The 14354-nt window shown below is 34.5% G+C and overlaps 1 protein-coding gene across 1 annotated transcript in view; it reads left to right on the plus strand.

Annotated features, from left to right (window-relative positions):
- Positions 1-14354, plus strand: part of AGMO (alkylglycerol monooxygenase) — a 292433-nt gene that overhangs the window by 95695 nt on the left and 182384 nt on the right. The window contains exon 4 of the mRNA XM_054564245.1: positions 11462-11565. Within this exon, the coding sequence (XP_054420220.1) occupies positions 11462-11565 (104 nt within the window). The remainder of the gene's footprint in view (positions 1-11461; positions 11566-14354) is intronic.

Raw genomic sequence — 14354 nt, forward strand, 5'->3', positions numbered from 1 at the left:
TGAGAATTATTTCTCCAGTAGTACGAAGACTTGATAGTTATTGGTATCTTCTCTATCATGCATTCCAATTTAAGGAGTACTTGAAGGGGACAGGGGAAATGGAAAAGTAACTCATTAAAGTAACGAATGACATTCAGTTCTAAGATGTGTCACTTTGAAACAACAGTTTTCAAAAAGAGTATGGAACAACAGTTCCCAAATGTACAAAAGGAACTCTTATCAGGAGCAGATTGCTTCCTCAAAGACCAGTGACAATGCTAATCTATGTCAAAATGACAACATTCACAAAGGATAGACTAACTTATTCCAATTGAGACATTCGGTAATACCGGATTCAGTAATATTGAATGTTTCTAACATGAAAACCAGACTCATTTGCTATGAAGTGGTAAAATTTAGTTTCAAAACACAAAGGAAAATGGTAAGAGCAATAGAGAGCTCTTATTATTGGCAAAGAGATCCTGGTAGGTGTTTATTGTTGTTGACAGGGGTAATCTACATCCATGAGGCTAATTAGAGAGAGAATGAAAACAGATTGCAGCCCCTTTCAAACTAATGGTTTTAGTGCAATTTTTTCCTGTTTTTCTTTTTCCGGACAACCCCTGGTTGTTTTGTTTCCCTGTTAACTTCCTTATGTTGCTCTCCTTTAAAACAGTGGAGGTTATTTGTTCTTGGATTCTGTGACTTGTGGAGATGGATTATATAACTCATTGTTCCAAACATAATACAGCAGAAGTTCATTGTGTTTCACCTCAGGCAAGCGCGCCGCACGGAGTGCCGTGGGAGTGCTTGCCAATCCTCGCTGACTCTACTGACATAAAGGCAGCTCTTCTCCCACGACTCCTGCCCCTGGTTGTGCTAGTGAATTTGGCATTCTGAATGCCAAATATATGTCATTAAATGCTCTGGAAGGTTTCTTGCTTTTAATCTATGTAAAGCATGTAGATTCCTTAGAACCTGAATATATTGTATGATAAACATCACTAACCACACCAAAACCTAAGTCTCTATGTTAATGTTGCTGCTGACAACCAAGATCCAGGTACCCTGGGATTTGGTTTTATTAAGTGGATATGTGATCTTTGTGAAACATCAAAATTGTCAAATTGGTCATTATTATTTTTCCATGTAATACTGATAGCATATTTCCAAGGCTTTTTATTTAATTCTGCTAATTTTGCAGACAGGGGTAGTTTTCCCAACGACACAGGTATTTCCACAGGGTTGAGAGGCATGGGAATCTTCCTTAAACAAAAATGTCTCTTCATCCACCTCTTATATTTTGGAAATGTCAGTACTCATGCCACTTAAGAATACTTCAGTTCAATAATACCTTTTTTATTCTACTGAGTGAAGAAGAGCTCTTTTCATGCATTATCACTGATATAAGTCAGGATTATCTAGCAAGGTTACCTGGTCCATGGTCTGGGACTGAGGGAGTGTAATTTTGAACTAAAAGAAGAGAAATCTGGGTGACTAATTGGTCTTGGCCAATATCAACATACAAAATGACTAGGAGTAGAGGGATATACGTAGAGAAAAATGGAGCTTAGGCCAGGAAGAGAATATAGTGAAATCAAACTGATTCATAGCATTACTTTCAGGCAACCTTGCATATAACCTTGTAATAATATGGACAGTAAAGCCAAAAATTATAATTGTGTTCTTAAACCAGGAGGTGACCAGTTTATCTCATGGTTTGGAAGTGTTACAAAGAATATATGGGTTAACAACATGCAATAAAGTTCAATCTGCTTTAAATAGCTGCAAAGCGGAACTCTCTGCTTTCATACATACTATTTACTCTATTCTGTCTACAGGAGAAGCCTCTAGCACCATATTATATACCTGCATATCTAAATGTTGAATGTAATTTCAAACTATGCACTTTCATATCGGTCTAAATTAAATATACACAAACACATATATATGCACAGGTGTACAATACACACATGTGAATTTGTATATAAGCTACATTGGAAAGGTAACCCATTTTCTTTTCACTTTCATGAACTCACTTTTAATCTTTACCCTTTTCATTCCCAAAACGTATATATATGTGCAATTTCCACATGTATTTGAGGAGTATTTAGAAATCTTTGTTGTAAACTGTTTCTTAGGAATGAGGTGCACCTTTTTCTCAAAGAAATTCACCCTTGCAACGTTGAGTTCTAAGGTTGGCCTGTATAAAGACATGTAGTTCATCATAAAGCCAAATACTATTTTTTATCATACCCAATAATATTTCAGGTGGGGACTTCGTTTAGCATTTCAATTTGGGAAACCAAAGAGCATCTCTCTATGCAGTGGGATGAGTAACCCCCTCTCACTTCCCATTCCACCTGCCTGATACAGGATGAGGGCAGTTGGCGTTTTATTTCAAGGTATGGCCAGTGCTGGTATTTTATGGTTTTGGCTAAAGGCCCTAACCTGGGAAGGGTTAAATGAAGAGCCTAACGTGTGGAGAGAGATTAAAAGTCAGATTGTTGGGGGCTCTCATCCCAGTGCTAGTACAAGTTCCTTTCTTTTTTCTTTACAATTATCCCTCCTGAAAACCTGTCTGCTTCCCTTTCTATTCCTAATACCACTTGCTTATCATAGGGACCTTTTTTCCTAACGATGGAATTTAACCACCTGTGTAACAGAACCAAACAGGCCCTTTGGCTTCTCTCCTTCTCTCTAAGAAAGCCCACGGTTCTGCTCAAGTCTAAAAGCTTTTACTCCTTGGTCTGGCAAGGCAACCGGGAAAATTTCCCCCTAAACCATCCTATTCTTTACATATTTAGATAGCAGGGAGCTATATGATCATGCACAACTAATGAAATGGTAGGTCTTTGGTGAATAAAATTACGATTCATCTGTATTTGGAGAAACATGAATATTCAGACATGCGCTTTCCAAAGCAGAGAGATGGTGAAAGGACTTGGGTATAAGAGCAGGAATAGTGTTGAGAAGACCATGGGCACTCTTGGAGGAACATGGAAATAGGACTGGGATAACAAGATAGGAGACTCTTTTCTTTCCTTGACATTTCCAGCCCTGTTGCACATGCCTGTCTCAAAGTAAGTCTTTCACTGGAATGAAGTTAAGGATGATGCAAGGTAACAGAAAATAGAGTGAAAGGACAAGTCTATGGAAGATGTTCTGGATTTTGTATAGCCATTTCTTTGAAGCAGTCATTTTGGAAGGTCAGTGAGAAGGAAATATGAAAATATGAGACTTGGAACTATGCTGGTAGAGGATGATGCTTTCAGACACGTCGATACCAGTCTAACTCAATATTCTGTGAAGTGCTTTCCCCACTGAAGTCAGTCTGTGGGAAACATTGAGTGATGGCAAATACACAGGGTCCAGCACAAATAACACCCATTTTTTATTACAAAATCACAAGCACGTAATTCTGAAACATAACAGTATCAGTATCACACTCAAGCACACCATATAATATTTTAGGTGAAATGCTCAAATTAAAACTATAAATTATTGCACCCATATTATTACCCTACCAACCTCACTCAAGTAAGTAACTTCTGCTGGGTCCTGTAGATTTATAATAAGGTCATTGATGTTGGTGGTTATTGTACCACATGTATATGAATTAAGAGCAAACGTTGCTAGTGGGGACGTAGTAAAGTTAGTTCAATGAGCTACCAGAAATCTCAGTGACTTGACACAATGAAGATTTACTTCTTGCTCACCCAGGTTAGATGTGCATCAGTGGGAGCATCATCCTCCATGCTATCCTTTAGCGATCCAAGCTCCGCCCATTTGCATGCCCCAGGGCCTCAGCTTCCTGCACTAAATATTCTGCGTGTTGCTCACAATTAGAGGGGAACACGGAGAGTCTGGAGGAGGCACACCAATTCCGTACGTCATCCCGAGATGACGCACACTTCACTCGGAAATGCATCACTGAGAATCAGTCACACAAACACGCGGAGGGAGCATGGGCCTAGAATATCTAGTTTCTGAAACAATTACAAAAATTGTTAATGTTAATAGTGATAATAATCATTATCTACCTTAGGCAAGTTACTACTAGATTTCATTGTATCTTCATTTTCTCCACTATAAAAGTTAAATATCTAACTTCTAATATAATTATGTGTAATATATGAATTGATACATATAAAGTGTTTTAAGAATTTCCTAGTACATGCTAAGCACTTTTATGTTTATGATCATCACTGGTATAATAATAATAATTATTATTTTTCAATTTCATCTTGAGTAAAGATAGGGAAGAACTCATGACAATTCTAACCACAGAGGCAAGCATGCGGTGACCCAAATTTGAATTGCATTGAGCTATTATAAAATCTCATTTCTAGAACATTTTGAGAACAGACGATACAGACAGGCAGGTAGGAAAGTGGTCACATAAACTCTCAGGCAGAATGAAGCTAATGCCTTCTCACATTTGACGGAGCCTCTGGTTAAAATAATCTTTAAAAAGTTCTTATAAAACAATGACTATGAAGTAATACATGATATGTACAACTACACAGAATTCTTTTTATTTTCAGGCGTGTAAAACTTCTAAAACTTTATCAATTAACTCTTTCTATAAATTTCTTTTCCTTTTATTTCCTTGTAGTTTCTTTAAGATATTTTTTTTTGCTTTTGTGCTTTTATCTATCAGAATGCCTACACAATGATTTGTACATAGTAGGGATTCAATAAATTAGTGCTGAGTAAATCTTTATTTTTAAGAATGCACAATTTAAATGAAATTTTATTAAATATAATTTTAATTTAGACTTTTGCAAATGGCATTTAAACTAGAATAAAACTGACATAAATATAGATATGTCAAAATTCTGAAATTTTAAAATTACACTTCTAATTTTTAATGCAAGTAATTGTGGTAGGTAATATAGTGTTCTTATAATATAGTTCTAGCATTTGTTCAAGTAACTCAATAATAAGCATTACATTATTTCTTGCTTTTGCATTGTATAAAACCAGATGTTTTGATCTAAAGCAGGATATACATTTTAATAGATTTTTTCTTTATACCAAAAAGTTATACCTCTTTTTACTTTGTTTTAAGTTTTGAAAGAATATAAACATATAAATAAAGAAATCTTATTTTAAAATTCTACAGACTAGAATTTAAAAGCTTTCTTCTGAACATAAATAAAAAAGAAACAAATGTATTAAAGTTGTGATTACCAGAAAGATTAGAGTGACAAGTAAGTATTTGGGACAATTTTAGATCTATCATTTGTTACCTCCCCTAGAGAGGTTATTTAATAAGTACACGTTGCTGAACATCCAGATACAAAGTGAAAATTTGGGAGGAGGGTGGTTGTGGGACTGGGCGAAAAGGTAAAGGGATTGACAAGTACAGATTGGTAGCTACAAAGTAGTCACGGGGATGTAAAGTACAGCAAAGGAAATATACTCAGTGATATTGTAACAACAGCGTACGGTGCCAGGTGGGTACTGGAAATATCAGAGGGAACACTTTGTAAAGTATATGATTGTCTAACTACTATGCTGTATACTTGAAACAAAATAATATTGAATGTAAACTGTAATTGAAAAATATATTTTTAATTAAAAATTTTCTTTAAATGATAATTTTAGGTAAATCTTCCGATGGCAGCTTCTATGATGCTGAACATCTGGATAGTTACAAAAGGTGTTGAACAAAAATATGGAGATTCAGTCAGCTTATCAATTTTATTCTCATTGATTTGACATTTTTGGATATATTTAGTAATTTGTGTTTTGGTAGTAAGTGGGGAAAGAACAGGTTAAAAAATACCACCAAAAAATATCAATCTCTAATCATTGCATGAATTAGTTCCCTGCTATACATCCTCCTTCAAAGGACAGCTCATCAATTTTATCATCACACTTTCATTTGCTTCTATAGGAAGTAAGTGAAATTGTGATGACAAAATCAATGACATTGCTAATTTATTCAAATAGTAGAGAATAGGAAAATAATTGAAGGCATATTCAGTGGTATTCACACTTTCCAGTTAATCTTTAGTTCAATAGCTTGAGCATGTTACTAATTTTTGTTTGCTAAACTAACTTTTTGAGATCATTTATCAGTCATACTTATCTGTTGGAAAAAGATGAAGCATACTTTTAAAGGATTCACATATCTGAACTCTTCAAATTCAAAGTGACAATGGTTTTCAATAAAAAAAAAATTGACTGGTCCAGAGTTTTATAGTGTTAAATTTCTTACAAAAGACAATAAGGCAGTTGTTCCAATTCAGGCGGTTTAGCACCATCATTTAATAGCATGTGTTGAGCTCCTTAATGTCTTTTACTTATTGGAAATTGCCAAGTACGTTCCATCTGAGAATACCTGGAACCAGTCACCTCTATTTCTAAAGAAGAAATGTCCAGTTAAGAAATAAATAAGTCATATACTGTGAAGCACAGGGAATATAGTCAATAATATTGTAATAACTTTGTATGGTGACAGATGATAACTAGACTTACTGTGGGGATCATTTTGTAATGTATATAAGTATGGAATCACTATGTTCATGGAAAACTATAGGTTATTGTATATCAATTACATAGCAATAAAAAATATCCAAGAGGGCAGTAAATACATCAGATAAATCACTGGTGAGAGAGAGAATTAAAAAACTTTCTCTCCTTTAATAAAACTTTTTCCTTTCCCCTTTTAATTTCATTTTTATTATTTATAAAATTAAAAATTTGAACTAAAAGACTCTGTAGTTTTCATTTTCCACAGTTACCACACAATATGCTAACTGTTGTATTAAGTGTTTCTAACATCACTTTCTTGGGGCCATGCATCACTAATGTTTTGCAAATATCCCTGTAACATTTTTTCCCTTATAACTTGAGGATTTTCCAAATTCTGAGTGAATACAACATCATCACCTCAAAGATGCCTCAAGACTTCCTGGCCTATCTACTATTGAAGATTAAATAGCTATCATACAGCTATGAAAAGTCCTTGTAGACCTGCGTTTAGTCTCAGATTAATCTAAAGAATTATTTCTTTCAATTTCATAGCTGACAAGCTATGAAACAAGGGACTTATATAGATATATTTTAGGTGCATAATGCATATAAACTCTCTTAGTTCCTGGACACTTATAAATTTCTCATCACTCTGAAAAATTCCTCCCAAATTGTCCCTGTTCTTTGTTATATACACTAGAAATATTTTTTACAAAACTCTCAAGCATATAAATTAGACTACATCAAAATTAAAACTTTTGTTCTTCATAAGATACAGATAACATATAAAAAGTCAACGCAGAGACTAGGAGAAAATGTTTGCAAATCACACATCTAATAAAAGACGTGTATGCAGAATGAATGAAGACCTCTCAAAACTCAACAATGAAAAAAATAACCCAATTAAAATGGAGGCACAAATTTTGAATAGACAGTTCAAAGACTTATAGGTGGCAAATAAACACATAGGGAGATCATTGTCATTATCCATTATGTCAATGGCAATGCAATTTAAATTTTGATGTGCTGCCATTACACACCTGTTAGGATGCTATTGAATACATATATATAAATAAAAATAATGTTAAATGTTGCCAGAGATGTGAAGCAAATTTATCTCTCATACACTGTTGATGACTATGCAAAAAGTCACAGCCATTTTGGAAAACAGTTCTAAATTAGCTAAATGTTAACATTCATACAGCTCAGTAATCTCAATTCTAGGTATTGTGCCCAAGCGAAATAAAAAAACACTTTCAGAGAAAAATTGTATTAGAACATTTATAAATGTTTTATTTGTAATTGCCTAGAAGGAGAACAACTGAAATATTCTTCAACTGCTGAATGGATAAAAACAAACAAAACAAAAACTTTTGTACATCTGTACAAATGGAATACTACTCAGCAGGGGGAAAAAAAAAAAAGAGGGATATATAATGTATTATGCAAAGTAAAACAAACCAGGCACAGAAGGCTAACTACTGTATAATTCATTTATATAACATTCTCAAAAAGGCAAAACTGTAAGAAAGAAAACAAGCCAGGCAACACTAGTGACTTGAAAATGAGGTTGAGGGAGGCTGACCATTGTAGTAATGATCTACTGCTTTGTAACATACTAGTGACTTCTCTCAGACTTTCTGTGGGTCAGGAATCTTGGTACAGTTTACATGAGTGCTTCTGGCTCAAGGTCTTTCATGAGGTTGCAGTTAAGCCATTAAGCAGTCTGCTGACTTCAGTGTTATCTGAAGGCTCAAGTGGGGAGGATCTGCTTCCAAATTCACCTACATAGTTGTTGGCAGGATTCGTAGAATTTGGAATTTAGATTCTTGCTAGCTGGTTAGTTTGGGACGCTCCTAGTTCCCTGCTATACGCCCTTCTCCAAAGGACAGCTCACAACCACGCCACTGACTTTCCTCAGACAGAATTTGTGGCAGTATGAGAGAAAGCACCCTAGACATATCACTGGCTTTTTATAACCTAATACCAAGAATGTCATCCCATTGGCTTTACCAAAATTATATTCCTTAGATGGGAGTCATTAAATCCAGCTCTCATTCAAAGGGAAAGCATTAGGCAAGAGGATGAACACCAGTAGACAGGAATTATTGAGGGCCAAAATTGGAGGCTGCCTCTCACAGGCAGCCCTCTGGATCTCAGTGATTTATATTTTTCCCCCATTCAAAACATCTTCATCTCTTCCAAGGTCATAAGGGTTTCATTCCATTATGTTGTCAGTTCAAAGTCCTGAATCTCATCGTCAGGAAGCCATGTTAGAGTCAGCCTGCTGCCAACTCAAAGTGGAACGGGGGTGAGCAAATCTGATTTGTATCTTGATTGTGACAGTGATTACATTGCTATACGTGTTTGGTAAAAACTCATAGAATTGAATACTAAGAGGTGGATTCCATTATATGTAAGTTAACCTTAATTTTTAAAAAATAGGAAAAAGGTAAACTCAAGACTATAAAATATATTTCTATGAATCTACATTTTGACACTGGAAAACAGCATAATTTTTTCTAATTTTATCATTGAAAGGCCATAAGGATATATCATATTCTTATATAATCAATAATTTGCTTATAGGAATAGTATATGGTTACTGACTGCAACTTAATATCCTTTTATAGAAAGAAGTTTATTGTGATAATATTATTTTTCACTTTAATATTTGTTTTTTCTTTAGATCAGATAATTCATCAATTCAAGAATTAGGGAAGATGAACATGGTTGCAAATGCACTAGTCACTTTTTCTCATTTTATTTACAAAAGAATTATTAGAATGATTTCCATAAGTTACATTTTATAACTACTTTTATTTACTTCAAGTAAGCTGAACACAGACGGTGAAGAAAAATCCCATGTTCTTGTTTTCCCCAATTCTGCAAAGTTACAGAGGGAAGGCAGTAGGATCCAGTTACTGTGCCCTGTTTATACAGCTGCACTTCATTGAATGAAGGCTTGTGTTACACACAGTTTGTGATAGGAAGTAAATGCTTTTAAAACAACTAAAGAGACAGGTCTTTGACCTCCACCTTTGTGGATCCTTTGTTCCGCCATTTAGCTTCTGTGGAGGTTATAAGGAAGTAGTTTCAATATATCTTATCACCCTCTAATTTAACCTCATCTGATCAGTTTTTCCCATGTGAATTCATAACATGGATGCATTACGATAAATTTTTAAAACAAATCCTGAAGGGACCAACAAAATGGACAATGATTTTATTTGCAATGAAGTTTGTAAGTCAAAGGTTCCAAAATGTTCAACAATGGGTGTGTTCTAAAGAGAAAATAGTGTTTAGATTGCTTCAGTGGCTCAATCTTTAAGAACTTTTAAGATACTTAAGAGATTCATCAAATGTATTACTTCTTAGTAAACTTCCACATAACATCTGAAGTTATCAAGTGCCACCAGATTTGCTGTATATCTCTTATTTGTAGCTGCATAGGCTAGTCAATAAACCAGAGATACAGGTTCTAGGTTATTTCCAAGATTATGCCTGGGAAGTTACAGGTCATTATGGTGAAGTAGTTCTTGTTTGTGTAAGAAGAATTACTTTAATTACTTGGGTAAAAATACTACACATGGGTCATTATTATATGTGATTAAAATGTCAACTTATTAGGATCTAAGTTACATATAAACTGATGGCTTATAAAAATACTTCTAAGTACATGACTTTAATAAAAATGACTTTTGATAGAGCTATTGTTTCATAACGCTGTTCATAATGTTCTCTTTCTTGTAGAATTTAGTCCTTCTTTTATCTCTGGGCTATCGTTTGTTTACCAAAACTCTTTTACAGACCTCATTTGGTCACTCCCTACACAGATTGTCTGGAGAGCTTGCATCTCCTAAGTGAATGGCCAAGAAGTCCACCCAGATTAAATATCTATATCTATATCTATCTCTATATATGTATATATATTAAATACATATGTATATGTAATATATATTATATACATGCATAATATATGCATATATTTTATATATACCTATAATTTTTATTAAAATTTATAAAAAGTTATTCTGCCATGTGCCATAAACTTTAACTGTCAGTATATGGCAACTGCAAAGAAAAATAACCCCAAATTTTCACTCTTAGGATCACTGTTCAGTGCCCATGAATCTGAGCCTCAAAGATTTAATTTCTAATTTACACTGACAGACATACAATGATCACATCATTCTATCTCCTGTATTTGTAACAAAATATTAAATACAAGTTAGTTTAGCTAAGAACGTAATTTTTTAAAACTGAATATAATATAGTGATGCATTTTGATCGCAATTCTGGTAGGAAATGAAAAATATTGACTGAATGAAAAATGTGGGCTTGTTCTTTTCTATGCTATCTACTTAGGGGGTCACTATAGAAGCATGTTAGTTGTAGAAAAACCAAACAACTATCTTTTGGTGGCATATATGAATTTTAATACATTATGAGGTACCTTAAATCTAAGGAACAAATATTATTTTGCTTTGTCACTTATTTTAATAGATAGAGTGAGATTTCTTAAAATGCTATCAGGAAAGAATATTATGTAATATCTTATTCAAAATTTATGCAGCAATTTCTCCTATCAGAGTATTCTTTAATTAGAAATATGTTATCACATACTGAAAAATCATCACCATTCATTGACTATATTGTTATATTACCAGTTAGCTTTTATGATCTGTCATATTGTAATATGTTAGCAAAGTGTAAATTTTGGAAGTCATTTCAGTTTGCTGGAGGCACTTAATTATATCATATACACTATACATATTTATTGGCTATGCTTCAATTTTTTATTTGTTTATAATTTATACCCTCCTTGCTTCCAAAAGTGATTTGAGGCAGCTTATTTTAATTATAATTATATTGGCTAGCTTTTTCAGAGATGTTCCAGATTTTCTTCCTCAATCAACAGAGCTGCATACATACTGAAAATGGAAGTGGCTTTGTTCTCATTTTCATGGCTCGTTTCAAATTATGTGTTTTGCAGAGGTTAATATTATGTGGGCTGCACACCAAGTACACCACAGTTCTGAAGACTATAACTTATCCACGGCCCTGAGACAATCTGTCCTCCAAATATATACTTCCTGGGTAAGTTGTATGAAATTGAATAAATGTGATAATATAATTTATTTTTTTAAGTCTCAGCTGTTTCTATATCCTATGAGTAAACTAATAAGGTGTTTTTGCTAAAATCCTTCTTTCTCCTCTGTAAGGACAGACACTAAAATGAAGCAAATTGTGCTTTCCAATAATAGTCTTTGATTATGGAAGCAGCTGTCTCTTTTTATTTACTATCAACTAGGGGAAGTGATGGATAAACAATGTATCTAAATTCAAATATATGCAAAGAAAGACTACTAGAAACTTTTAAAAGCAGTTCTAAAAAAATAGTTCCTGTTTCTGAATGCCGCTCCTCCAAAATTTACTTAAACCTTTTGCTTTTTGTCTACATGTTAGAGCAGTGAGTGCAATGATCAACGAAAAGTTTGGTTCCAATAATTTCACACAAGGAAGTGGCAAGACTAATGAACACCATCAATAGTCCCTGGTTCTCTGGTTCTTCTGATTCACTGGGCAAAGCTGACCTAACAGCCCTCATCTGACTGTCTTTAACTCTTTTAAATTATTTGAAATACTGTTACTAAAATGCATATTGAGCTAGAAAGTCAGAGCTATTGATGTCTATGTGCATTTATCAATGTTATTCACTAACTATAAATTATAATGATCTAACATTTGTATGGCTCTTTCTAGTTTGCAAGGTACTTCTCTTAGATATCATTTATTGAGTACTTTCCATGTGCCACACAATCTTCTGAGACCTCCTTATATATTAATTCATTTAATATTAATGACAATTTTTAACATGCAGATACTACTATAACTCTCATTTTTAAGTGATGGAACTCAGTCCATAGTCTAATCACAAAACCAATAAAGAGAGGAAAAGAATTTGAACTCATTTAACCTGGGTGCATGTTCCCAGATCTTAGCCGGGATACTACACCTTCTTCTATTGCCTTTATACTCTTTCCCTCTTATGTTATCTCCTTTGATCCTCACAAATAAGCCCATCTCATGTTAGATCTTATGTTACTAATACCAGGGAACTAAAGATGAGTGAGATTCATTCTACAGCCAGTAAGTGATTAAGTCCCATATGTGACACCAGATACCTCATAACTGATACAAACATACTTACTGGCATTTGTTCTAACTCAAACAGCAGAATAGGTAAAAAAGAAAATCTATAATGCAGGATAATACCAATACATTTGCTGAAATGAATATTAAAAGAAATCCACCCTGCTCCCAATTCCATACACCTGTGTAATAGCTTGTATTAATTGCCTAGGGTGGCTGTAACAAAGTACCACAGACTGGACTGCTTACAACAGAAATGTATTTTCTCACTTTTCTGAAGCTGAGGAGTCTAAAATCTAGGTATCAGCAGGGCCATGGTGCCCCTGATGTTTCTAGGGAAGGAGCTATTCTAGTCCTCTCTCCTAGGTTCTGATAATTCCTTGGCTTTGGGGAGCATAACTCCAACCTTCGTATGGTTGTCTCCCTGTGTCTGCATCCAAATCTCTTGTTTTTGTAAGGACGCCAGTCATACTGGATTAGAAGCCCCCCCCTTACTTTATTAATACCTTATCACAGCTAATTAGATCCACAATGACCCTATTTCCAAAGAAGGTCACATAATGAAGAATTAGGGAATAAGATTTTGAGGTATGAAGGGATAGGATTTCAAAACATGAATTTTGGAGGTATACAATTTACTCTTTAACACAGCTATAAGCAATATGGATGAAAAAAAGGATTATATATACATGATTTTTTTCCCATCTCTTATAGCTTGTGCTGAGAATGCTAGATGATTAAAAGTAGAAGAAAATTCTACCTATGACACTCTGCATAGCTCAAGGCTGTTCTAGGGTTCCAGTGAATGGAACAAAGAACAGGCCCCTCATGGCCAAAAGGACCTGCTCACCCTTCTTTCTTAAGAAATAGTGGCATTAACACAGAAGTGTAATATCAGATGGATTAAAATATTAATCTCAAAAAATCTTTATTCTCTCCTGCTGTATGTATTTCTCTTTGTATGAGGATTATTCAAACCTCTGATAGTTGCATTTTGGGGCAAAAAGCATCCACGAAAGGGGGCAGCTAGATTTCAAGTTGATCCAGGCAAATCAGTACAGTTAGTGAATTAATCACCTGGGGATTTATCAAAGGGAAATTTTTATCAGAGCATTATAGATTGCAGAACTAAAAGAAATCTTGGAGAAAATATATTTAAATCATCCATTTTGAAAGCTACAAAAGAATTTCAGAGGAGCTCACTCCGTCATGCAGTATTGAACATCGCTGGTTGGAACTGAGTTCGCACATCTTACTCCTGGTTTATCTTTATCCTGGTTTCACGTGTGTCATCCCCCCTATGAAGTCAAGGCATCCAAAGTTACAGATTAGGGAAAATCGAAGTAAAGTGCAGATTCTCCCCTATGCAATGCAGGAATAAATTTCCATGGCAGCCTGATATCATGTCACCGAGGACAGAGAAAAAAATATGCTGGTTAAGGAAATGAGCTTTGGGAATGCATCTACTAATTTTTCTGCAGGGGCTGGGGGAATGGATTCAGAGAACTTGCAGTGTAAGAAATGAAGTCAAGATTGTAAGTCAGCCTGGATTCTTTTCTAGCATTTGTAGGTCTGTTTGAAGACAGCATAGGTGGTTTAAGGGTCTGTGATAGTTAATAGTCTGTGATAGGTCTTTCCAGAGATTCAAGTCAAAGGGCAATCATCAGTTCTTTTTATTTCCTTCAACTCTTTGTAAAATTCTTTTCATCCACATTGCTACATGAGGAATACAA

Source organism: Pteronotus mesoamericanus, unplaced genomic scaffold (assembly GCF_021234165.1).
Source record: "Pteronotus mesoamericanus isolate MK-2021 breed Mesoamerican mustached bat unplaced genomic scaffold, CSHL_Meso_final scaffold_85, whole genome shotgun sequence".
Taxonomy (NCBI): domain Eukaryota; kingdom Metazoa; phylum Chordata; class Mammalia; order Chiroptera; family Mormoopidae; genus Pteronotus; species Pteronotus mesoamericanus.